At 42.1% G+C, this 25,886-nt stretch overlaps 1 protein-coding gene across 2 annotated transcripts in view; it reads left to right on the top strand.

Moving 5' to 3' along the window:
• The window catches only part of LOC146821941 (xanthine dehydrogenase/oxidase-like), a 452,547-nt gene that overhangs the window by 409,360 nt on the left and 17,301 nt on the right, over positions 1-25,886 (top strand). For both annotated transcript variants that reach the window (XM_085613026.1, XM_085613027.1), the window contains exons 30-33: positions 1,063-1,137; positions 4,232-4,284; positions 19,008-19,122; positions 24,882-24,947. In XM_085613026.1, the coding sequence (XP_085469152.1) occupies positions 1,063-1,137; positions 4,232-4,284; positions 19,008-19,122; positions 24,882-24,947 (309 nt within the window). The remainder of the gene's footprint in view (positions 1-1,062; positions 1,138-4,231; positions 4,285-19,007; positions 19,123-24,881; positions 24,948-25,886) is intronic.

Genomic DNA, 25,886 nt, shown 5'->3' with positions numbered 1-25,886 from the left:
GACCAGAAAAAAAAGTGTGAATTGATGAGGCAGTGATCGTGATGCAGCAGCAAAATATGCTGCTATCATAACTTCTAATAGAAAGTCTGTAATAAGCTGGCCATACCTCACCTAAAAATCATGTAGCCGTAACTGCATTAATTTTGAATCTCTTTATCAAACATCAATGTTGAGCTTATTTTCTGTGACAGGTACTACAGCTGTTGGGTGGCCGTATTAATTGTGAGAGGGAAGCCACTGGCAATGCCTCTTCCACCTTCAGTAAACAGTTTGTAGTCTGGTAGCTTGTTTGCAAATGGCAAGAAAGAAGTTCCTTTTCTGAATGCCCAGTATGCGCCTACAGGTATTATATCCCCTTTGCTCTATTTCTGAATATAGCGCACTTTCTGAAATGAAGCCCTGATAGAGTGAAAAAAAGACTTGCTGACTATAAACCAGGGACCCCCTTCATCTAGTTTACAAACTGACTCAAGCAGTAATCAGTCGATGGGAGGGAGGGGTACCTTATGATTCCATTCAGAAGGAAAAGAAAATGCTTGCCGTTTGGCACCCATCTGAAGCACTAGACGATACTATACAATAATAGGTCAGATACACCTATGGAAGAGACCAACTGTCTATGAAGCGTTCAGCAAGTGACGACCAATCAGAAACTACATCCCTAGTTGCTCTGCTGCCGCGACTTATTGGAAGTGAGTTGAAGCATCCCTCAAGCTAGTCATGTGGTTAAATATTTGATCAGCATCCCAACAAACATTGCAGGTCTATGGCAATCCCAACATTAGGAAGCCTACAATGTTTACACTCATCTGCGTCAAGGTTTATTCTGTGTCCACATAGGGGTCAAACATTGGCTTGTATGTTTTGTGAAAAAGCTCTTCCTTAGAACAATCCTATATTTGTAGTGAACATATTCTCATAAAGCATCTCTATGTTCTGTGTCCCTTTATTGGGTGGATTCATGCTCCTGTGTGATGAATTCATGTTCTTGTATGATAGATTCAGGCTCCTGCATGTGATAACTATATACAAGTGTTGCTCATAACTTATATCTTTCTTTAGAATGCTTGTCAGACTATTTTGGAGAGGCTGGAGCCAATCAAATCTTCTAAACCTGATGGAACATGGGAAGAATGGGTAGGTTTATTTTTAGGTACTAAGAACTGCTTTAAGAAACCAACAGTCATATTTAGGATTGAATGGTACTAGTAAATGCTAAAACGTATAAATGTTGTTCGAACCATAACAAAAAGAGGAGGGAAAAAAAGCAAAGCAACAAAATCAAGAATATGCAAAACAGAAACACTACCATAAAAAGCAACAATTGTATGTCCTATAACTGCATCAAATTTATTAGATAGGTCGTTTTTTTTAACATACATTCAATTTAAAATTTATCAAAAAGGCTAGCAATTCCTTAAAAATTCACAATAATAATCCAGAGACTGCTCCACATAGAAATGCAAAGTGCACACACATAGATGCAACCGGCATGGGTGCAAAGGATTTGCACTATTAGGCACAATAACTACTTGCCACAACTAGCCGGGTCTGGTGGCTCAGTGGACTAAAGCAGCTACTGCAGGGGCTTGTGTTCAACCTCATGGTCACAGGTTCAAATCCCGGCAGGTCCACTCAGCCTTTCATCCATCTGAGGTCAATAAAATGAGTAACATTGACTTGGGTAACAATAAACATCTGTTATTCAGCGCCAGGACACCTATGGGTAATCATGTGCTTTACAAAATACACCTGTTATGTTTGTGTGGGCAATGAGGCCACATTTCCATTTTCGGGAGTAGTCTGGCACCCATCTGCTGATGCTGCCGTAGAACCAAGCCTATCCTAGAGCGACTGAATCAGAGTTTGCCGGCATTAGGTCACTGCCAAATATAATTTTCAAAATGACTTAACATATAAAAAATGAAAAAGAAGCCATGAGAATCAAGCATTATATTTCCGACTGACAGATTTTCAAGGTGTTTTGTACCACAACAATCCTCAGTCACGGACTTCATATTAACAGACATTAAATACATATTTATACAAGGAAATGTGTCTAATCCTTTTGGTAGTTGGCATTGCCCTCCATGGATACCACAGTCAGACTCCTTCACGCTATAGAAACCTCTTGCAGATTGTCCTCTTCAAGACCAAACTTCTTTCATGAATCAGCCTTTTCCATATTGATCCTCCTATGCTCATACTGTAGATATATGTGACCCAAAGAGGGCTTATCATGGTCTATGAGTGATTGATCCGCCCTTGTCTCAACTCATCAAAGAATCACAGCACCACTGTGAAGCTATCTTCATTTGGAGCATGGCATCATCACCCCAATACTTAACAAGCCCAGGCAGGTCTGGAGACCATATCAATCCTTTCTCCCAATTAATGTCTTCCCTGGATGGAAAACGTTTAGCACTCAACAGCAATGTCCGGTTCCTTGCTGTCTAGTATTACCCTCCATCCGCACAGATGTACCGGAACTAAATGAATGGATATTTGCTGTAATTCAGCTTGACCTCTCAGTGACCATCAATACAGTAGATCAGAAAATCATTATCCACCACCCAAAGGTGTCAATTGCCATCACACAGTTTTTTTACTTCTAAGTATGCCTAGTGGGGGTAGATAGTTTTATTCCTATCATCTACCACTATCATCCCACATCATATTTAGTGATTTGGGGATTGGGTATGTTGGTAATCCCCTTTAAAGCATATATTGTCTTTTGACCTAGCCATATGATCTTTGAGGTTGGTTATTATCATATGTATACGGACTGCATAGCGGAGGTTGTTGGTTACCTCTTGCACAACCCGAAGTGAAGAAAAACAAGCTACTTCTTTCTGAACACTCAACCCAATTTCCAATAGTTTGCCCTCTGAACCTAGAACCTTTCCTGTTCACAAAACCACCATCTCTATCAGCACCCAAGCAATGGTCACAAGCACGCGCTAACCATTGACAATGTATTGTCCTTTGTGCTTCAAATGATGACTGCGTCAAGAAGAACCTCTTACTGCTGTAACACTCGATCACGCTTCCTATTACAGTAGTCATTTTCCACCTCTCAACTGTAATGTACTCGATGCTGGCACCCAGCCTATGTCCTAAACAAACTACAGAGGGTGAAAAGCCATGTGACCCCACATCTTTGAATTAGTATATTCAGATCACAACTCTGCACCCATGAAATGTATGAATTAGTTGCAGGACAAAAATGTACATCAAGTGGAAGACTCTCTGAGGCACAGAGAATTCTAACGTCATGCATGAAATAAACGTACTAGAATGCCCCGCTGTACCAGGTAAGGAAAGGTCCATCCAGTACTAAGGCTCCTTAGTCATAAAATGCCTGCTTCCCTTCTGCATCACAGCTGACCCCTTGAAGATCTGAACAAGATTGTGAATGCCTCTGTTACACTCAGCATCACCTAGGCAGCTGCTCCCTTCTAGCATTCCTGCTTTTCTCATCCCTGCTCCACCTCTCATCCCCAGAATACAAGTGATAGATTCGACCAGGGAAAAACCTTCACTGCACCCAACTTTTTTCCCAGGACAATTATATTTTCCCATTCCAACCTCACGGACCAAAGGAGGAACACAGGCTGTTTTGGTTTTACTGTATTGTACAACTGCATGTTTACACCATCTTGCAAAACTTGAAACTAGGACCTACATAACGTAATTATAATTTATGTATAGAAAACCAACAGGTTGGTATGAAATTATTTTTCAACTTGTCGTGTTAAATCAAGCAGAAACAGTGTATTCGCTGGATTTGACAAACCTAGAAGGAACATGTTAAACACTCTGAAAAATAATCAAAATAGAGGCAAAATCAAATAAGACACATGCACTCATGGATACTTGCTTGGTGAATACTTTCATGGGAGGCCTTCAAGGCCACACCTGAGGGGAACATGCATGCCCCCCTTTTTACATGTCAGCTGAAAGCTTTTCGGTGTATCATATGATGAAAATGTAGATAAAGTGGCACAAACCAATGGCAGCCTCTAAAGGAGAATTGTTTTACAATGCCAAACTGGATAGCTTTTTATTAACTATGTGCATTATCATAGGGCCTGATGCTACTGCACTATATGCTATTCATGCATAATTTTATTTACATGATAAGGGGATAGAATACTATATTCCTTTATTGTTGTCATGGACGTTTCATTTTAGTCTATCACATTTTATTTTAAAGTATAATCTTTTTTAGGTATCTGCTGCATATTTGGACCGCGTGAGCTTGTCAGCAACTGGATTTTACAAGTAAGTCTATGTATTGTAAGATCACTGTTTTTATCCTTTGATCATTGTTCCATGAAATTCAACCTATTCCGTTTAAAACACGGTACTGATGGAAAAGGTGATACTTTGCTGAAGAAGAACACCACACTGTTATTTAACTTGTTGTGCAGCAAGGGACCTTGCCTCAAATTATTCAAAAATTAAATTAAGCATTCACAAAGCTAACAGATCTGGTGCTGACAAGCTAGCTCGATGGATACAGTGATTTCTTTAATTCTTATTGGAAGTATATGACACAAAATAACAATAAAGAAAAGAAAAAGCATGTGCTGCCTAAACTTTGAGAATATGTGCTTGCAAAATTCGTTTAAAATTAAAGAAGTAAAGAAATCAACTATATTTAATAGAACAACACTTATGCTTCAAGCCAGCAGTTCTCCATAAGGAGGGTAAGAAACACTTTCAAATTATATTGCACATCACAGTAAATTATGAATATTATTAGTGTAAAGAAAGGGTACATGGAATCTCTATAACCTTGAAAACAGAGTGTGAATGCAAAAGGATGGCTAAAGAAATTAAAAATGATAAAGAATGGAAATAAAATAGTATTGATAATGTAAACAAGCAGTCCATCAGCCCTGCCACTAAGTGCATTCCTTTTTAAGGGAGATGTACACACGTGGGCAGGTAAAGGCTATCGTTCACCATGCAAGAGAGCTAATGGCTGAAGAGGACCAGACTAATGGATATGGATGACTGATCCAAAGCTCCTCTTTTAGTGTCAATATAAATTCATTTTTTTTATTTATGAATTTGATTACATGAAGCTGGTGAGACCTAATGAAACATGATTAGATGTTGTGGCAAGATTAAAGGTGGAGCCATTTAAAAAGGCATAGGCCCATAGATCATAGTATGAACTTTATAAGCCTTCTCTAGAAGATTGAACATAGAGAGATGCAGAAAAGGAAACATAATGAAATACGACAGTTCATCACAAAATATAAAATGTGTACAAATATGTATTTAAAGCCTCATTAAGGACCTGTAAATACATGGTGACACTCCCATCATAAAGTGACTATTGAATCCCCTTCTCAGCCTGGGACATCCTCAAAATCAGCTAAATTATCCAGTAAACCATCACACATGTCAGCCTTCCACCCTGGCTAGCAAGCTCGCCACTTTCATTGACTCTTGACACATTTACAGCCAGGACACCTTTGGACTAGAGATGAAGACCTGATCAAAAGAAATAAACAGGGCAACAGGCCTACTCTGTGACGTAGCAAGCGGGGCAGGGGCGGTCTAGGGGGCCGCAATCACCCTCCCCCTGCTTTAAATTGCAGCCATGGAGGGGAGGCAACCGGCGCTGATTCTCGCCAGCAACCCTCCCCCCCCTGCTTTTTAAGGCAGCCGCCCGCTGGGTGGAAAACACAGGGGCCGCCATGGACGGTCATAGGGCTAGCTGCGCCACTGGGCCTACTCTATTTATGCACCCAGGATCTTAAACGACATCCCTGTATACATTTAGACTCCCTCAACCTTGCTCTAATTTAGGAAAGAGCTGAAAATACATCACTTTTAGGAACACTATATCACAATGAAGTAATAATCCACCTCCACTTTCTGGACACAACTTCTGCTCCAATCACTCATTGAATGTACCTTTGCCTTTGACCCTGTATGGTGCTCCACTGCCTTTTAACTAAGGGCCCAAATATGAGTTTGGCAGTGTGGGAGGGGGGCGGCACACCACCATCCCGCTCCCATACTGCCAATCCCAACTGCGGACAGCCCGCCAGACTTCGAGTTTCCTTGTGGTCTGGCAGGCTGTCCTTTGGTGGTCCTGCGGCAGTGTAGTACAAAGGCTCATAAGTGAACCTTAGCACCGCAATGCTGAGGGAGCACAAAAGCCCGTTCCTGCACAGCACGGTCTTGTGCATGCACACAGGTGGGCACACCATGTGCCCCCCCTGCATGTATCCCCAGACCCTGAGGCCTGAGACTGTTGGCGGGAGAAAACTCGTAATATGCTTGTCGGTGCCGCAGCTGCACCAGCAAGCATACTGTGACCTCAGACCGCCGGGCCAGCACCAGGGCTTGCGGATCCCTGGCTGTTGTGGCAGTTCTATGGCAGTCCAACCACCGTAGTCGTAATACATCCCCAACTGCCACGGCACCTCTACCGTGGGGATGGTGGCAAATGGACAGCCAAACTAGTTATTAGGCCCTAAGTATGCACCAGGCAAATATCACATAAATGCATACATACATGTGTGACAAGCTCTAGATCTCAGGAAAGGACTGGATTTGGGCATATCTAGTAGACTTGAATAGGCATAAACTTTCATAACAATTTATATATTTATATTTTATGCAAGCCTCCCTAAGAAAGAAAATTGGGCACCTGAAAGTGAGTGGCCTCATGCACAAATCAGCTGCAAAGCAGCTTTGCATCCTTGTGGAATCAGACTCTTCCTTTGAAGGGCAAGGGATGCTCAAATGACTTGCACCACAAAAGGTATTTTTGCAAAACGGTAGTTAATGATAACAAGGAAAACTTGGATTGAGGCGTGCATGGGACAGCAGACCTCCATCCCAGCACTCACATTTGCATTCTGACTGACCTGTGACCCCTCTCTCTTCTGACTGTCAATGGTTTGCAATACCTGCATTGCCATTTAAGGTGTCTATTAAGAATTGCAATACACTTTTGTGCATCTGGAAATGTGACTTTGCATTCACAAAGTTGGATCCAAAGTCTTCTTGCGTCAGCTCCGAGATCGTTGATGATGCTAGTTACTGACCTAAGAAGTGGATTCATTGATGGGCATAGAGGATATATTTAGTGCTGTTAAATCCACAATGACTCTAAACAATGAGGATCTTTTATTGGCAGCAATGATATAAAGTGGAAGGTTATGCGAACAAATTAGTCTTGATGGCAGCTTACAAATTGTTGGTGTAAAGTTCTAGATGGAGGGCTGGGGGACAGCATTCCATGCATTTATTTTATGTATTCCTTGTGTAAATAATCTTCTACCATTCTTTGTGGCAAGATTCTGGCCGGAGCAGAAAGACCATAGTCGGCAAGCCCTGATTCTTTTCGACTCATTAATCTGTGACCTATTAATAGGGAAATCAGAAATAGCATAGAGAGTGAAACAGATAAATTACTGTGCCTGCTTGGAAATGCATAGTGAGATTCAGGTGTGACTCTCTGGCTGTGTCCTTGAGATAGCCAGGCTAGAGCACAGGCCACCTTTTTAATTCAGCACATGACCAATAGTAACAAAATAGTATCCAAAAGTAGAGCAAAGTTTAGTATATTGTTGTATTCTGCCTTTTTATGACCCCCCTGATGCTTTCAACCTTCTGCACTTTGGTTTTTTGGACCTGCATTGAGACCGTAGACTTGTAACTCGCCTCAGCTCGTGTTTCCGGAATTGGAAACTGAATGATCCGCTCCTTTAAAAAGGGTATATTTTGACACCAGTGAGGGTAAATGGTACTTTGCTTTGCCTAAAAATGTTACTCTTACTCTTGTTGCTGACATGTTGGCTCACTGTCCCTGTCAGCCTTCTGCTCCCTTTTAAATTCACATAAAGGGAAATGCTTTTTCCCAGAGGTTATGTAGGCTTTGTTAAAACATGCGGTTACAGAGGCGTCTGCAGACCCTATCTTTCTGGTTAACTAAAAGTAAGTATTTTTAAGACTTTTCATAGGAGCGCTCTAGTAAGCTGCCAATTCTAGCTCCCATTACTTTGGATGCTACCGCGGTGGGACTTGTTGACTCTGTACCTCTTTTGGATGTTGACGAATTGAATGATTCCTTAAGCAAGGATGTGACAAAATAGTTTTAGTTTATGTCTCTGTCCGTGCTGGACATTATTTGATACCAGGGCTGGTGATGCCAACTGTCTGTAAACCAGCTGTGATCTGTGGGGCACTCTGCTTGGCAACGCCTAAATGCCTTTCTGGCCCGGTAGTCCATGAAAGCCCAGTAACAGAGAGAAAGCCAGACTCAGAGGAAGGCAGAGGCTGCAGTGAATGGCACAGGAGAGTTGAGTATGAGTGTCTCTGAGCCCACCTCAATGTCAGGAATAATGAGAAATTGTACCTGGAGACCCCCCCTTGACCTGTGGTGGAACTGTGGTATCCAACACCATTGGGTGGTATAATAAACTCACAGCTAAAAATCATCTCTGACTATAGAGAGGGGCCTACATTAGGCCAGAAAAGAAAAGACACCCTTGGCTATTCAACAACATTTCCATGAATGGAGGGTTTCAAATTTCCAGCGCCTCGCCGCGTGTAAGTTCCAGCAAGCTGTTTTTGAGGCAGTGGCAGTGTGTTCAGCCTCAGTCTTTAGGGGCCAATCCTGCTAGTAATGCTTCAGCTGCGGAAAAGAGGCTAAAACTTTGTCCCACCCCCCCCGTCTAATCCACTAGCCACCTATTCATGTGTTCGCCCAGGTCCAGAACCCCTCTATTCATGTGTTGGCCCAGGTCTAGTACCCATCTATTCATGTGTTGGCCCAGGTCCAGTACCCATCTATTCATGTGTTCGCCCAGGTCCAGTACCCATCTATTCATGTGTTCGCCCAGGTCCAGTACCCATTTATTCATGTGTTCGCCCAGGTTCAGTACCCATCTATGCATGTGTTCGTCCAGGTCCAGTACCCATCTATTCATGTGTTGGCCCAGGTCCAGTACCCATCTATTCATGTGTTCGCCCAGGTCCTGTACCCATTTATTCATGTGTTCGCCCAGGTCCACTACCCATCTATGCATGTGTTGGCCCAGGTCCACTACCCATCTATGCATGTGTTGGCCCAGGTCCAGTACCCATCTATTCATGTGTTGGCCCAGGTCCAGTACCCATCTATTCATGTGTTAGCCCAGGTCCAGTACCCATCTATTCATGTGTTGGCCCAGGTCCAGTACCCATCTATTCTTGTGCTGGCCCAGGTCCAGTACCCATCTATTCATGTGTTGGCCCAGGTCCTGCCGATAGGTCCCATAGTGTCCCCTTTGACTTACACTGCGTCCTTGAAGCTAATGTTAACTATTGCTCCCGCTGGTTTGCAAAGCTTAATGCCGTTTTTCTCTTTTATATTCTAGTTTACTGTGGTCAATAGTAACACCTATTCAGTTGTTGACATTGGTTGGGCCTTAGATTCTTTTAGTCTGTTGAATGTGCTGCTCGTTTGAGTTGTCAATCTCTGAACTTCTCTGAACCTCCCTCAGCATCATTTTTGAACACGCCTGAAAACAAGACAAGAGTACGAGTGAAACAAGAATTATTTTAAGGAGTTATTTGTTTGCGCCGGGGTTTAGTGTGTGCACAAGTATAGATGCTTTGGCCACACACCCAGGCCTTTCTATGCCTACCCATACGAACATCCCTGAATGCTTTGCATGAATACTGTGCCAGATGCAGCACCAGCACTGATTTGAGAATTCACACAATAACATCTGAGTAATGTATGGCTTCTCCGTTGCTTCCGTAAGCATATTTTATGTTTGCATTGCAATGGAAGCTTCTTACCCAAGTAAGCTTACAGAGGGAAACATGAGTAAACAATAGAAGTGTATTTCATAATTTATGCCTGCAAGTGAGGAGACACCAGGGGGGAGGCTGCGCTGCGTTGCGCGACAGTGAGGGAGCCGGAGAGGGCAATATATTCAAAGATATGGCTCTCTCCTCCCCTTTCCCTTGCGCCAGTGCTGATTTCAGCTGCCGTGGGACATGCACACATCTTAGCACGGTAGCACTACGGTGTGTGATTGAGTGTACCATAGGTTTTGTACAGGAAGGGTACCCTTCTTGTACAAAATACTATACTAGGCACGAGGGAAAGCTTTTCCCACTTTGTATGCATGCTGCACAGTGCAGCGCACATGCAAAGTCGGGAAAGGAAGGAGAAATTAAAGCATTTCTCCTTTCTTGCGCCTAGTTGAAAAGGGCGCAATTTTCTCACTCTAAACTCAATTTACTGTTTTTAATAAATTGGGTTCAGCATGAGAAACCTTGGGTGGTTGCATGGGAACGCCCATGCACCACTCTTGGCACGCCGCGCAAAGTAATGCGAAGCAGCGCCATGTGCTGCTTCGCATTTCTTTTATGTTATTTCCAGCAGCAATCAAGTTCAGCGCTGGAAAGTTAATTGGGAAAGAAAGATTTTGCGCCGTTTTGCCGCACTTTTTTGATGCAAAATCGGCACAAAATCTTAGTAAATCTCCCCCAATATGCCTTTTTTATTCCTGGTGTTTTGGCTGAGAATACCATCTGCTTTTGAAGCCGAGGCCTCCTCTTCACATCGTTAGATTCTCACAAGATACTGAGTAACTTGTCTTGCTTCCTTGCATCGTCTGTGTCAAATGATCCATGCTTCCACTGCAAACAGTGATAACTCTATTAAACTCTGTTCCTGCCATTAGTTTCTTTTTCAGGTCGACCTGTCTTAACACTGCCGGGCCTTCGAGGCCTCCAGTGCACCCAGGGTAGATGCCATCACTTATTGAGTCCCTACACTGCTGCTATCTTTGGCACATACTATGTTGATTCTACTGGCTGTCACTCATTTGTTTGACTCACACACCTCTGCTGCCGGTGCCAGGTCATCATTCTCCCTGCTTGGAGGACCGAGTAACACAATGACAGTTTAAGCTGCATCACCGAGGAGGAGTGGTGAACCATAAACCTTTTTTTTTTAAGTTCAAAAAAGATTTTATTGATAAGAAATATAAGGCATCACATCATTGTACATCAAGTTAAATACAAATCGCACAAAAAAGGAGTTACAATACAATTAATGAATTGGGTTGAAAAATAAAAGCAAAAAGAATAATTAAAATAATGATACACATACTGAAGTATCAAATAATAGAGGAACAAGTAGGGGTATTTTAGGGGGGTTTTGAAACTTCCTGTTGGGCTGAATGAAGCAGAAAAGAACGGAGAGCACTAGCATTTAAATACAGTGTAATAGGCGACCATAAATCCAGTCTTTTCGACGCCAAATGTATAGGGTATACAAAAGATGTATCCAACCTGTGGTTATGGCAAACAGCGTACCACCATGCCCTGTAAGAGATCTTAGAAAAGTCTTTCCAGTTTGCTGTAATCTACTGGAATGCAATTGCGAGTAGTAAATCAACAATTTTAACATTAGACAAACTATTCGCCAAGCAAGGTGCCAGACTCCCTATGAAAAAATAAGTTTAAGAAAAGGGAAATGCAGTACCAAAAATCAAGTTAATTTGAGACCAAATTCGCTTCCAAAAATCAAGTACAATAGGACAAGAAAATAACATGTGAAATAAATCAGCTTTTGCAGAAGAACAGGTCCAACAAGTATCAGGTACTGTGGTGTACTTTTTGCTCAGAACCTTAGGTGACAACAAGAGTCTATTATATACAAAAAACAATGTTTGCGTCGTGTTTGCGGCTCTGGAAGATTACGTATCTTAATCCATAATTTATCCCACAAAGACACTGACCAAGAGACCGTGAAATCCCGTTCCCAAGCCTCTTCAGTTGTATATTTCTGTCGGACTTTGCCCACAACATGCAGAAAGTTATACAATGTGGAGGCTTTGGGAGCTGTGACTAACAGAGTTCGCAATTGTGATGAGGAGGCTGGAATAATTGAAGCAATGGGTGTCGCTGTCAAGTGAGTTAATGCGTCCAACACAGCTTGTTTGAGAATGAGATACTTATGCATGAATGAGGCAGGTAAGTTGAAAGAATGGCTGAGCAAGGAAAAGGGTAAAAAATTCGAGTTTGAAAAAAGTTGAGAAATCCAAATAAGACCTCTTCGGTGCCAGGTCTTCCAATAGAATGGTTTATTCCGAATAAGCAAATTCTTATTATGCCATATTGTAGAACCAAGAAAGGAGTCAACAGAATTGTGGGGGAAAGGGAATAAAGGCGATAAAAGCTTGGAGGTCATTTTAATAATGGGAGTAGATAGGGCTTGAGGTTTGTGTGAGAAGTAAAGGTATTCATTGAAGGAAAAAGGGGATACAAAAAGGCGTTGAATGGTGGTCCACATAGGGCAATTCTCTTTAGGATCGCGCAACCAAAATGAGGCTTGACGTAAAAGGAATGCCTTTTGATATGTCGGGAAATCAGGAAAATTGACTCCGCCTTCAATTTTGTATAGACATTCGGGGTTTCTTTTTATTCCAAAGAAAGGAAGAAAGAATGGAATTGATCTTCCTGAAGAATTTTGCTGGGATAAGAATTGGGATGTTGGAAATAGTGTAAATAATTATGGGTGATAACATAATTTTAATAGTGTCCAGTCGACCCCACCATGATAGATATAGGGGGTGCCATTTAGTAGTGAGGTCTGAAATCTTTTGTATGCATTTATCCATGCACAAGGATACTGTATCTGAAAGTGAATGTGTGATGTGGAGCCCCAAGTATTTGATGTGGTTAGGACTCCAAGTAAAATGAGAAGCCGTAAAGTCGGGTTTAAAGGTATATTTTGTTAACGGCAAAATCTCACACTTATCGTTATTTAACTTATAACCCGAAATACTAGCATAAGCTTGTACTTCCGCTAAAAAAGCAGGAATTGAATCAATTGGTTGAGACATAAAGAGCAAAATGTCATCTGCATAAGCTGCTAGTTTAATATGCGTCTGGAGTGTTTCAAAGCCATGCAAGTTGGGATTCTGATGTAATTTTGAAAGGAATGGTTCCAAAGCCAAATTAAAAAGGAAAGGTGAAAGAGGACAACCTTGACGCACCCCCCTTCCTAGATAAAAAAACGGGGATACCAATCCATTGGCACAGACAGCCGCTCTAGGATTGGAATAAAGAAGAGAAATCAGGGAAATAAAATTGGAACCAAAGCCAAACCATTTGAGAGTGTAAAACAGGAATCTCCATTCAACTCTGTCGAACGCCTTTTCAGCGTCTAATGCTATTGCAGCTAGGGAGTCTTTAACACGTGGGGATTTCGACAATACATTAAACAGAAGGCGAGTGTTATCAGTTATATAGCGGCCTTTAACAAATCCAGTTTGTTCTATCCCTAAGAGATCTGGTAAAAATGAATCCAATTGTAAGGCTAATGCCTTAGAAAAGATCTTATAATCAATGTTTACCCAAGAAATAGGCCTATAATTCTTACAAAACTTAGGGGCAGATTTATGTTAACTGGCGCATCCCTGCATATCAGCAGGGATGCGCCAATTATTATGCGCCACAGCTGCGCCACCATGGATGCGCCGCATTTATAATGCGGCGCACCATGGGGCAAAAACGGCACAGATGCGTGACGCATCTGTGCCGTAAAAGTGGCGCATTGCTGGAGTTGCGTCGCAAGCGCGACGCAGCTCCAGCAATGTTCTGGGGGGCCCTATCTGTACAATGCTGCGTCAATCCTTACGCCTGCTTCAAGCAGGCGCAGGGTTTTGACGCAGCATGGGCCTAAAAGTGACTGAGTGAAATCTTGTAGATTTCACTCAGCCACTTTTAGGAGGCGTTCCTGCGCCGGAACGCCCCCACCTGCCCTGGAACGCCTACATGTGGCGCAGGGCTTTACAACGTGACGCATCTCCCAGATGCGTCACGTTGTAAATACCCCGCACCATGGCGCACGATTTGCGCCGCTGCTGCGTCACAAAAGTGACGCAACGGCGGTGCAAAAGTGGCGCAAGTGCAACAGAAATCTGCCCCTCAGAGTCTTTACCCTCTTTGGGAATGAGCATCTGAGAGGGAGCCAGATGAGTGTCCTGACGTGGTGAAGAAATGTATTAGCGAATATAGTTAGGTAATACAAGTTTAGAGAAATGGGAATAGAATTCAACAGTAAAACAATCAGGGCCAGGTGCTTTGTCATGTTTAAGAGACTGCAGGGCGGTCGTCAACTCTTGCTGCGTTAAATCTAATTCTAATGAAGATAAATCTGGTAAAGTGTCTTGGGGTTTTTGAATAGTAGAGAAAAATTTTGATAAAGCTTGGTCGGAGGGTTGCGTTTCAGAAGTGTATAGTGTTTTATAAAAAAGAGAAAATTTGTGTAGAATATCATCATCTTTAAACTTTAGATCTAAATTTGCATCATAAATAGATTCAATGTTTAGTTTATTGTGCTTAACTTTCAAGTAATTAGCCAGAATTCTCCCAGCCTTATTCTTACCCCCATAAAATTTAGCGCTAGATTTTAACAGATAAAGAGAAGCATCCTCCGTAGATCTCTTGTTAAATTGCATTTCGGCTTTGATAAGAGCATTTAAACAGTCTTGTGAATGCGAAGTATAATAAGAGTGCTGCAGTCTCTTAATGTCTTGAAGAAGGATTGCAATCTGTGTGCGTGCAACCTTGCGCTTCCTTGCAACAAAGGATAGTATAAAATCTCTAGCTGAGGCCTTAAAGGCATCCCACAGAGTAGGAAAGGGCATGGAATCAGTTTGATTTATCACGTAAAATTCCTGGAAGAAATTGGTGAAGGAGGCAGTAAATTTTGGGTCTAAGGGAAGGGAATTATTAAAGCGTCACCTCCTTGAGACAAAAATATAGTCGATTCTTGATTGAGAATGATGAGATGGGGAGTATAAAGTGAATTCCCTGATGGTCGGATTACACAATCGCCACGCATCAAGGAGTTTATATTGAGTTATGGCGTGGACAAAGGATTTGTGAGGTTTGTTGGGTACAAAAGGAATCTTTGAATTCCTATCAATGAATGGATCAAAAACCTGATTACAATCACCAGCCAGGATAAAGTTATCACTGATGCAGTGAGGAATTTGTTTGGCAAGTGTGGGCCAGGAGGAAGGTTCTCCACAAGTAGGGGCATAGACATTTAGAAGAGAGACTGGAACACCCTTTAAAGATAACTTAACATATATCCATCTACCACAAGTGTCTGATTCTTGAGACAAGAGTGAGAACTAAAGAGATTTGCGACAAAGTATCATTACACCATTGCGTTTGCTATCACCTGGGGAGAAGAAAACCTCACCAACCCAACCCCTCTTTAACTTGAAGGATTCAACATCTGAAAGATGAGTTTCTTGTAAAAAGACAATGTCAGCATTCAATTTGGCTAAGTGAGTCAAAATCCATTGTCTTTTAATGGGAGAATTCAAACCCCCTACATTCCAAGTAATTAAATTTAAAGACATGGCTTAATGGAGGCAAAATAAGTTAACAATAGTAAATAAAAACCCAATTCAGGCAGAGAAAAATGTAAAATACTAGAAAAAGAAAAAGCGACAATTAATCCATATTCAAAAAAGGGAAGGAGACGAAAGCTGTAAAGGAAAAACCAAGGTAAAAGTAAAAAGTGAAGGAGTGAGCTTAATAGATTGACACCAGAAAAAATAAGAATTGTATCTGAAAAAGAAAAAGAATAGAACAAAGTGATAGTAAGTAGACAGGAAAGGATGAATTTAGAAAGGACATAAAGAAAGGAATAGTCAAAGAAAGTATTGAGGACATCAGAGATGCAAACGTGTAAAAGTTGTGGAACAGACTGAAAAAATACAATGAATGTGGCACAGAAAACAACAAAGAACAAAATAAAGAACATACCTAAGAAGGGAGGATGTGAAGGAGAGGGAGGTGAGACCACAAGGACATACCGGATATCCGAGCGTGGACACACAGGAAACCAGGGGGAAACCATGCCGTAAAAAGAGAGGATCTATGGGAGTAATGAACAGTCAATTAAACAGATGAATAACAAAACAAAACACATATTTCAAACTAAGTCAAGACCATAACGGACCATAACCTACGAACAACCATCTAACGGAAGTGCACCATAACAATAGACTATAGGACCTATGCAAAACCTTGGAGGCATTATCAAGACACTCTTTAATAACAAAAAATTAAGTATTAAAGGACGATGAAGAAGCGGAGGAATACATGTTGACTGGTCTACAAGAGTTAATGAAGCTCTGTAATCTCATCGGATCTTCATATGTAGTAGTTTTGTTGTTGTAGGTAACCTTGAAGAGGCAAGGATGAAAAAGACCATATCGAGCCCCCAGAGAGCGAAGATCGGGTCTCATACTTAGGAATGCTTTACGTCTGTTTGCGGTGGCTTTAGCGTAATCTTGAGCAAAAAATACAGTAGAGCCAGACCATGTGATTTTCGGAATGGCTTTGGCAGCTGATAATACTTTGATCAAATCGTATACTCCAAGAATTACAGGATTACACCTCTCGGCCGCTGCGATAGCGAAGCGTTAGAAGCAACTCTGCCCAGTCTATGTGCCCGTTGGATATTAAGTACAGTATCGTCTGGTAGGTGAAGCAATTGAGGAAGGAAAGATCTGAAAAAGGAGACAGCGTCTGATCCTTCAAGTCCTTCAACCAAACCATAAATTCGTAGATTGTTTCGCCGATTTCGATTTTCAAGGTCCTCGATTTGGCGTTGGAGCACAGAAACTTGGGAATGCAATTGAGAGACACTTTCGCACGAAGCCTTGAGTGAGGAAACATTGTGCTCAACTGCCGAGACTCTGGTATCCAACTGAGACCAGTTATCCGTGAGGACTTGCAGCTTAACTTTAGTCTCCTCCATAAAGGGACGAAGAGCTCTGATTTCCTCTAACAAGAGCTCCATAGAGACAGGTGAGGCAGATTTAGGCGGGGAGGGGGGGTCCTTTTTCAATCGTTTCGTGATAGATGTCCCTGAAACTGCTGAAGGAGGATCCATTTTAGGCTCAAGAGGCGGCTGCGTAGACAAGAGTGAATCCTCAAGCTTAGAAAATTGTGTGAAAATTCTTGAGTTTTTGACAAAAGATTGCTTCACTTTAGCAGAATTCCTGATTCTGCCCATCAAAATGTAGAAGTTAATGAAAACCTCGAGGGAAAAAATCAGGGGTTGATAGTGAAGATGCAACCAGGTGAGTTAAATGTTCCAAGGTGACCAGTATACCATGACTTCCCATAGACGGCTGATGCAAAGTATTAGTATTTAAAATTAAGGTTACACAAAAAGCATAAGGAGAGAAAAAACCAATGACAGGACAGCAGAAGGCACACAGCTGTCTGCAACACTCCTCAGAAAGTATGTATCAAAGAAAAGATGCTATTCACTTCTCGTCACAGAAAAGCTTATGTGGTTGAGAGAACATGAGAAAGTGAGGACGAGGATGACAAAAACTCAATTTGAAATGTCCAGGAAAAATAAATCCAGGATAAAATAAATAGAGCAAAAAATAGCCATGAACCATTTGTCTAAAAAATTAATGTTGAAAGAATACAGAGTGATGTAAAATTCACCAAGCGACATTCCATCAAATTTGCGTACAGTTCTCCTTGTAAATGAGCTCCATAAAATGGCGGCCAGTAATTCCTTGACACAATGGGGGGAATCACACAAAAATGCTGTTTTATGCAGCTGAGGCAAAGGAGTTAAATGAAGAGAAGAAGCATAAAATTAGCCCCATTCATTGTTCTGCAGCAAGTTGAAGGAGCCAGCATTCGAAAACGAGCCTCATTTCTCGGGAGCTCCAGACGCGGCAAAGGGCTAAAATGGAGGGCCGCTACAGAGCGTCGCTTCTGAGAGACCTGCGAGGCAATATAATGTTGCTGATTCAGCATGCGCACGGAGATGGCACTGCGCGCATCGCGAGCAGCATACCTTCAAGTGTCCATATTCAAGAGAAGACTCCCAGATGAACGGCGGAAAGCGTGGTTTCGCCGAGGTGAGCCCGGTGCCTCACTCGGATGCCGCCATACTCCGCGGGCGTCGAGCCACGCCCCCCTGAACCATAAACCTTGTCTCATCGAATGCATTGTTGATGGATTTGGGGAGTGTTTTCCTGGAGACATACTTTAATAATATTCGGTGCAGTGGTGAGCTAGACACTTAACCATGCACTATGCATCTAATTATTTATGTGTTGTTCTGATATAGGGCAATAATGTTTTCAGCTGGTATCCCCCACACTTAAATCTGGTTATCATGTGTTTTTGCCCCTGGAATGGGGAATACCATGTGCAAGTAAGCTCCCATTTACCACCTGTTATAACAAGTGGTAAATGGGCATGGGGTCTGTGCACAGGAGCTGTCGAGGGCATCAGGACACAGCTGAGATGGTGTAGTTGCAGGGGCGAGCATTTTGTGCTCTCGTGTGCCATGAAAGGGGGTCCGGCAGGGTCTTGGGTGGAGGCTGGCAGCATTGCAGTCTGAGTCTCATGTGATTCTATATGATAGATTTTACGGCTGGTAAAACTGGGTCCGGTGATCCTACACCTTGGAAATCCTGGTGTGTGAACAGTGTGCTGATAATTGAGTGAAGCAGTATTTCACCAGGAAATACTGCTCCAGCCAACCTAATATCAGGGCCCAAAGTTCAAACCAGAAACTGGTACCCAGCCCAGGTCTTATTGGAGGAAATTTCATTATAGGCTGTTTTGTGCCCCCTGAGGTGTGTTGATCGCAAAGAGCTTTAGTTTGTCTGCCAGGTGGGAAAGGACTCTCTTTTTTCTGGATTGAGGGTAGAGAAGTAGAGGAAGCCCATAGTACAGTGTACAAGAATCCTTTCCCAGGTCTGGTTGCTTAGCTCACTAGATCACACTGATTTATTATTTGTCCAAGTGAATTGTCAGGTACAGCACTCACATTTTAAGATATTCTTCTATGTCTGTATGTTGTATACATTTCACAGCTTCCAAACTAATTGTGTGTGTTCAACATGATGCATTAAAAGTAATGCGTTTGTGTTTTCATTGTGTTTGCGTCTCTCCTGCTGCAGGACACCTGTTACTGGATACAACTTTGAAACAAAGCAAGGAACACCTTTCAGCTACTTTTCCTATGGGGTCGCCTGCTCTGAGGTTGAGATCGATTGCTTGACTGGAGACCATAAGGTTGGCAGCATTCATTCTATTTTAAGTACCATCAAGTATTATTATTGTGAGGAAAAACTCACACTAGATGAAAATACAGTCTTTTTTATATAAAACCTCAAAACAAAGTGCACAAGAGGTTTATGCGAAAAATGGAGGGGACAGTTCACAAAGACAGAGGATCTCATTACGAGTTTGGTGGATGGGAGGACACTGCATTAAAAACGTGACGGATATCCCCTCCAACGTATAGCGTATTAGGTTCTGCAGCATTCGTTCAATAAAGTTTGGAAAGTCAAACCTGCCAAAATCAGGTGAAAAATTCCCAATAATTATCCGGACATGGGGATTTTCGTTCACTAAGCAAGAACATCTACATGTTATTCCCATTTATGGAGTTCAAATTCCTAATTAGGAGCTATTTAGTGGACCCGATAAATTCCAACATGGTGGTGTTCGATTTTACCAGGTCTGGGGGCCTAAATGCCTTCATCATCCTGTATGCAGTGATCCAGCATGGTAACACACCTGTTCTACCAACATCATAGTAATCACTGAACTTTATTAAACATTAGCTGTATATAATAGTAGTAAAATATTACTACCCTCTTGGGAAGAAATGAGAACATACACTTCTCTTTATTGCAGTTCTACTCCTTCTACCTCCTTAAAGTGACAACTTAAAAATTCACTTCCTCTGTTAGCCTTAGGATGATCTTCCCCCCAACTTGTTGCCTTCCTCCTCCATTTTCTTCTGATCTCGTTTTTGCTTTGAGTAGGACTCGGTGCAGTTTACCACTCCTAACGAGTGCTAACTCTTTAAAGCATGGTAATATTGGCTTATATCCAATTGGTATATTAAATGTACTCATGGAGCCCTGGTACAGTGCTACCACCTCTACAAGCATGGAGTTTAAGCAGGCAAAAATTGAGTCCTACACTGTGTCCCAGCTCAAGGAGTTCTTGGAAGAGAGGGGACTTCCAGTCAAGAGCACCACCAGGAAGGTGAAATTGCAAAAGATGATGAGGGCCTGGACTGGAGTCCACCAGTCCAGGCCCTCATCAGATGATCAGATAGCCAGGCAAGGACAGGATTTGGATCTCAGGCCTGAGGGTCAACAGCCTGCTGCCAGAGATGACTTTACCTGTGATTTGAAGCTTCACGCCAGGGCATTAGCTTTGTTTGGCACTGTGGGTAAGAAAACGTTGTAGGTTCCATGCAAGGCGCACTGCCCTGCACACCCTTGGGTGTCTCATTTTCATATTTATGGGTGTGGTCGGTTTCCCTAGTTGATGGCCTAGTCTGGGCCTAAACACGACAGGTACCTCCATCACCAAAACAGGTAATTGTTTTGACAGGAAATATTGATATTGCCACTTTGTATATGGGCCCTTCTCTGTTTCAAGTGCTAGACCCAGCCACACAAGTGGGGAAGCTTTTTATCAGGAAAAGTGTGGAAACACAGAATAGCGTAACATTTGTTGATACAGACTGAATTTCTCAAAATTATGTAAACCACTGTGCAAGAAATATCACATATTGCACATTGCCCCCTGAATCACATGATAGTATGGGTGGCCCCAAATTCAGAAATGTACAAATACCAACTATTCATCTTGCTAATTTTTAATGGATAGAACACAAGCTGTAAGCCTGACGCCTTACTCCTCAGAAGCCCTCAAACTCATCTGCAGGGGTGTAACGGAGCCCGCCGCAGCCCCTGTGGTGCAGAGTGGGGGGCAGAGTTTCTTGTTTTGGAGGGGGTTCCCACACTCTCTAAGCCATGCCATTGCATGCCATGCAGAATGTGTGCAATGGCATGGAATAAGAAATAGTTAAATGCTAGGGAAAGCCACTCTCCTGGCCCAACCATTCAGGGGGGCCCCATTGAGCCCATTCTGCTTGGGGGCCAGTCATTTTGCGTTACACCACTGCTCATCTGCGGAATGGCTCTAAGAATCGCTCAGTGACACCCTCTTCAATGCATACATCATGATCCTCTCCTACACCGACAACACATAATTCACACTCTCTGTCTTGGACAAGACCCCCAGCACAAGGAAAATGTTCATCCTCTGCATGGCTGAAGTCGATAATTTGATGTAAGCTAACTGTCTCAAGCTCACAAACAAGACAGAAGTGTCAATCTCCAGGAACAACACCTCACCTAGGGCCTCCAACTGGTGTCCAGCCAAATATGGACTCACAACCACACCCAGCACCCATGCCAAAACCTTACAGTAATCCTCGACGGCAAACTGGAAATGGCTCAACAAGTCAACAGTTCTTGCTTCCACACCCTGAAGATGCTGATGAAGATGTTCAAATTTCTTCCAAGCAACACTAGAATAATTGTCACTCATTCCCTAGTCACAAGTTGGGCTAAGGGAAATGCCTCAATGTCAGGATCACCAATCAGCTCACTTGAAGACTACAAACCATCCAGAACTCAGCAGCCAGATTCATCCTCAACCTCCTTTACAGAAATCACATCACATCACACCACACTTCGGGGAACTGGCTCCAGATATAGAAATGTGCTAATTTTAACACCTCATACACATATTCAAGGCACCACACTACTTGGTCCCCAGTTACCTGAACAGTCGCATCTCCTTCCACCAACCACCCAGATACCTCCGCTCGACTGGACTTCTACTTGCACACATCCCACACATACACAGAACCAAATCAGGAGAATAGGCATTATCCTGCATCTCTCTGGAAGCACGGGTTGGCCTACAACTCCACATCAGAGCTGCCTCCTCTCTCCTTGAATTCTGAAAGATACGGAAGATCTGGCTTTTCAATTAACCAGCCTCCCATAGTCAGGGCTAGGCACACGCACCTGCCCAGGTCCAGGATACCCTTGAGAGTGATTGTGCACTTTACAAATACACATAACATAGCACATTCCGAAACTCAGTGTCTTGTGCACATTTCAATCAAAAATACATACATTTCCCTTAGACCCATTTTTTATTCATTAGATTTTATTATAATAATTGCAGCATCGTCGGCACACAATGAAAAATCATTGGGAGCTGCAGCTTAGTTGTTCGCTATGGATATTGTGTTATTAGACAACTAACAAACACTATGTATCCAGTGATCAGAAGAGTTAAATATATGTAACATATGTTACTTTTGTAAACCAGTCAGTTGGGCAAAGTTTTTTCATTATGTTGTCATCAATTTTAATTATTTTCTATTTCAATACTTAGTTTCTTTTGAAAAACCATGAATAATCTACACAAGATCCCTTTCAGAATTCAGAACTGTGTTTAGTCTTCAGAAATGTATAGTATTCCGGGTCCACTCATGGATTTTCACAACAAAGTGCATGTAGGTTGAACCACAAACAATTGTGGGTGCGTGTGCACATGCACACGCACACACCCATTCCCAGCATGCACTTTCATATACACATACATTCACACCGCCACTCACACTCCCAAAGGTTGTTTTTTTTTAAATGTACTAATTGGGCCTCTGTAGTGATGGCAGGTCCAGTGGGAGGGGTAGCAGAAGGCACTGGAAGGAGCTGGATGCTTCAAGCAGGGAAAGCAATAACAGGAGGTCCTTCCCTCACTTGTCACAGAGTGAGGCGGCATCAGTGAGAGTTGCTGACCCCATTCCACTCAGGACGATGTGTCAGTGATTGACAGTCAGCCCTGGGCCTGAAGTGCCAAGGTCTGAGTCTATCAGTGATGCAACCCACTCTCCATGATGGGGAGGACCTCACATTTTATTTTGCACAGTTGGGAAGGTCACACCCTCAATCCTGTGAAATCTTTAGCCTGGCAAAGTTTGTCTCAGGGGGACAGACGCCTGCTCATTTAGCACATATACAGTTCGTGCCTGACCCAAACATGATGAGTGTCTGTTATGCTGACTTTTGCTTTTCAAAAGGGTGGAGGGGGGTTGTGCCCCTCCACCCGTAATGAAGGGTGCTCAAGTGCGTACCTCTTGCAGTTTTAAAAAAATAGGTCCACACAACTCACTTTTCAGAGCTATCAAGATGTTTGTGCCCATATTTCGTAAGGTGTCCAGGACTTTCAACAGATCAGGTGCTCCAACTTAGATTTACTTAAGTATTAAAAAGGAGTCAACTGGCCACTGTACAGACATCGTCACTGAATATTGCAACTGAAATTTCAGTCACTTTTTCTGAGTCCATATATTAATTGCCCTATATATATTATCGAAGAAACTTGTTCTTTATTATATTGAGAAATCGGCCCTGTAAAAACAAAAATCAGCTGGTATTTTAAAATGTTTAAAGTTGAAAAAGAAGGGATTCCAAAGTGTTCCCTTGACCACCTCTTGACTGCCTATAATTTATGTTAATATATAAATCTCTATCTCAAAACTCACTGACAACAATTTACAAAGAAACTAAGCCCCAAAAAAACAAATTTTGGCAAATACTAAGAATTAACATTCAGAAATAGTGGCATGAGGATATTTTTGATTTCAACCAAGAAGGAAAGGGATTGATTGAGAATTCAACTGTTCAATTCTTGTGACTTCAATTCTGAAAAGTAACTTTCAAGAAAGTACAGGTAAACTGATTTGAACTGGCTATTTTGACTCTCCAGCCTTCTGTCACGATACTGAAACTAAAGTTTTAGGATATATTTAGTTATTGGTAATACTTTAGTAAATGGAGGCAATCCTCTTCAAGTGGTTATTAGGACAAAGGGTAATAAAGATCGTCTCACAAGAGACATAGGAAACAATAAGGCAGTTCTCAGCTTTGATTCCTCATATTCCAGTCTCTGTGTGGAAGGCAAGGTAGCATGCTATAACTACATCCTAAGCAGCATTGGGTCACAGTCATCTAGTTCTGATTGTCCAAACTCCTGTGGGTTCAGCTACTACCGTTTCTGCCCTAATTCCAAGGCTAAATGTGTATGTGGCAGATGTTTTTGGGCATCAGAACAGATGCCCAGTGCTCCCTGGTGTTTCATGAGCCCTGGCCTTGTGTGGGAAACATCTTATTTACATTCAGTCATGTGAAAGGGCTTTCTCTGTCTGGACTGTTTCAAATGTTAGCTGACTGCAGCAAAAGTGACTTGATTTGCATTCTAAGTCACCTGGCGTTCATACTTCTTTAGAGCACTGGGATTGAGAGTGATGTCTTTGTATCAGTTAGGCCCTTCCCTCAGCTCCCACTCCATGTAGATCCCCTTTTTCTTCAGACCACCGCATCCCACAACAGTGGAGGTGGCTTCTCGTCCTCTCTTGCTGGTAAATGGTACACATGTAGCCCTACCCAAATTGGTGACCACCCTGATCAATGTAATTGTTGATAGGTTGCTTTGCATTTTATCTTAAACTAAATTGACACTGTTCAATGAGATTTTCTCATTCTTTTACTAAATATGTAATTGAGTATTATTATTAGATATTTCATTTCTGAGAACACCTCAATGAAATATCTCAATGTTTAGCAAGAATGCTGAAAGGAAGTATATGATGCAACAAGGTTCCATTGCTATCCATGAACACCTCTTGCCTTATCATTTTTTATCCTACACATATTCCATTCTCATAAGCACAACAAAGCTAGTGGCATTGCAACAAATTATTAGAGATTTTTGAGGAACTGAATTGTTATCATCACTATTCCAATTAAAATAAAAACTGAATTTGCAATATGTAATGCTGACAGATGAAAGGGATTTAAGTTACAGAGTGTTAATCAGAAGAGAGTGTGTTGTCATTTAATGTTACAATTCTCTCCAAATGAATAATTGTCATTTTCAATTTGCAGAACCTTCGTACAGATATAGTGATGGATGTCGGCAAAAGTCTGAACCCAGCTATAGATATAGGACAGGTGAGCAAGATATATTCTTGAGGCGATTTCTCTTCATAAATTGTATTTATTTCTGTGTCGTGTTCAATGTGCTTGTCAGTTATGTTAATTGGATGTTGATATAGCGCTGTGACTCAACCCTGAAGGGACATGTTGGCGCTCTGACAGGCAGGAGATGAAAAAGGCAGCTAATTGAAACTAATTAAAACAGTCATGTTTTGAGATGTTTCTTAAACCTGGACAAAACTGGGACAAGCAAGAATGAACAGAGGGAGCTTATTCCACTGGCAAGGGGCAAGATAGGAAAATGTGAAATAGACATTTGGAACAGAAAATAGGAAGTGATTTTAGCAGAAACACTAAGGGTCTGATTCACAATGGTAAAATTACACTTTTGTGTTATCCTACAATTTTTTGTATTCGCAAACTGCAAGTTTATTTTCAACTAATATTAATTTTATGACTGAGGGGACTCTGCACGTGTGGCAAAGACTTCACACATAAAAAGACAGGCCCATCCAGCCTGACTGCAGAGTCTCAGCAGTCACAAAACTACTATTAATATTATTATTAATTCCTGTACAGTGCATAGCTACCTATGAGGTTTCCCAGCCCTAGAGGACATTGGTAAGTAACCTGCATATATGACCTAGAATAGCCAATTTTTTAAGTGTTTGCGGAACAAGATCAGGGAGTTGCATCCTTTAATTGTCTCAGGAAGTGTGTTCCACAGTTTAGGGCCAATAAAAGAGAATTACGACCACCTATTCGCGAGGGTCTGAATTTAGCCACTGAAAAAAGAGACTGGTTACTAGAATGTAGTGTACAGGAGAGAAGATAGCGCACAGACAACTTTTGCAAAGATTCAGAGCATTGAGGCTCTTCATTTTGTACATGAAGCAGAGAGCCTTAAAGTTGATGTGTTTATCCACAGTAAGCCAGTGGAGGTCTTAAAGGAGG

This window comes from Triturus cristatus, chromosome 6 (assembly GCF_964204655.1).
Source record: "Triturus cristatus chromosome 6, aTriCri1.1, whole genome shotgun sequence".
In the NCBI taxonomy this organism is placed as follows: Eukaryota; Metazoa; Chordata; class Amphibia; order Caudata; family Salamandridae; genus Triturus; species Triturus cristatus.
This window is presented reverse-complemented; position numbering and strand designations above follow the sequence as displayed.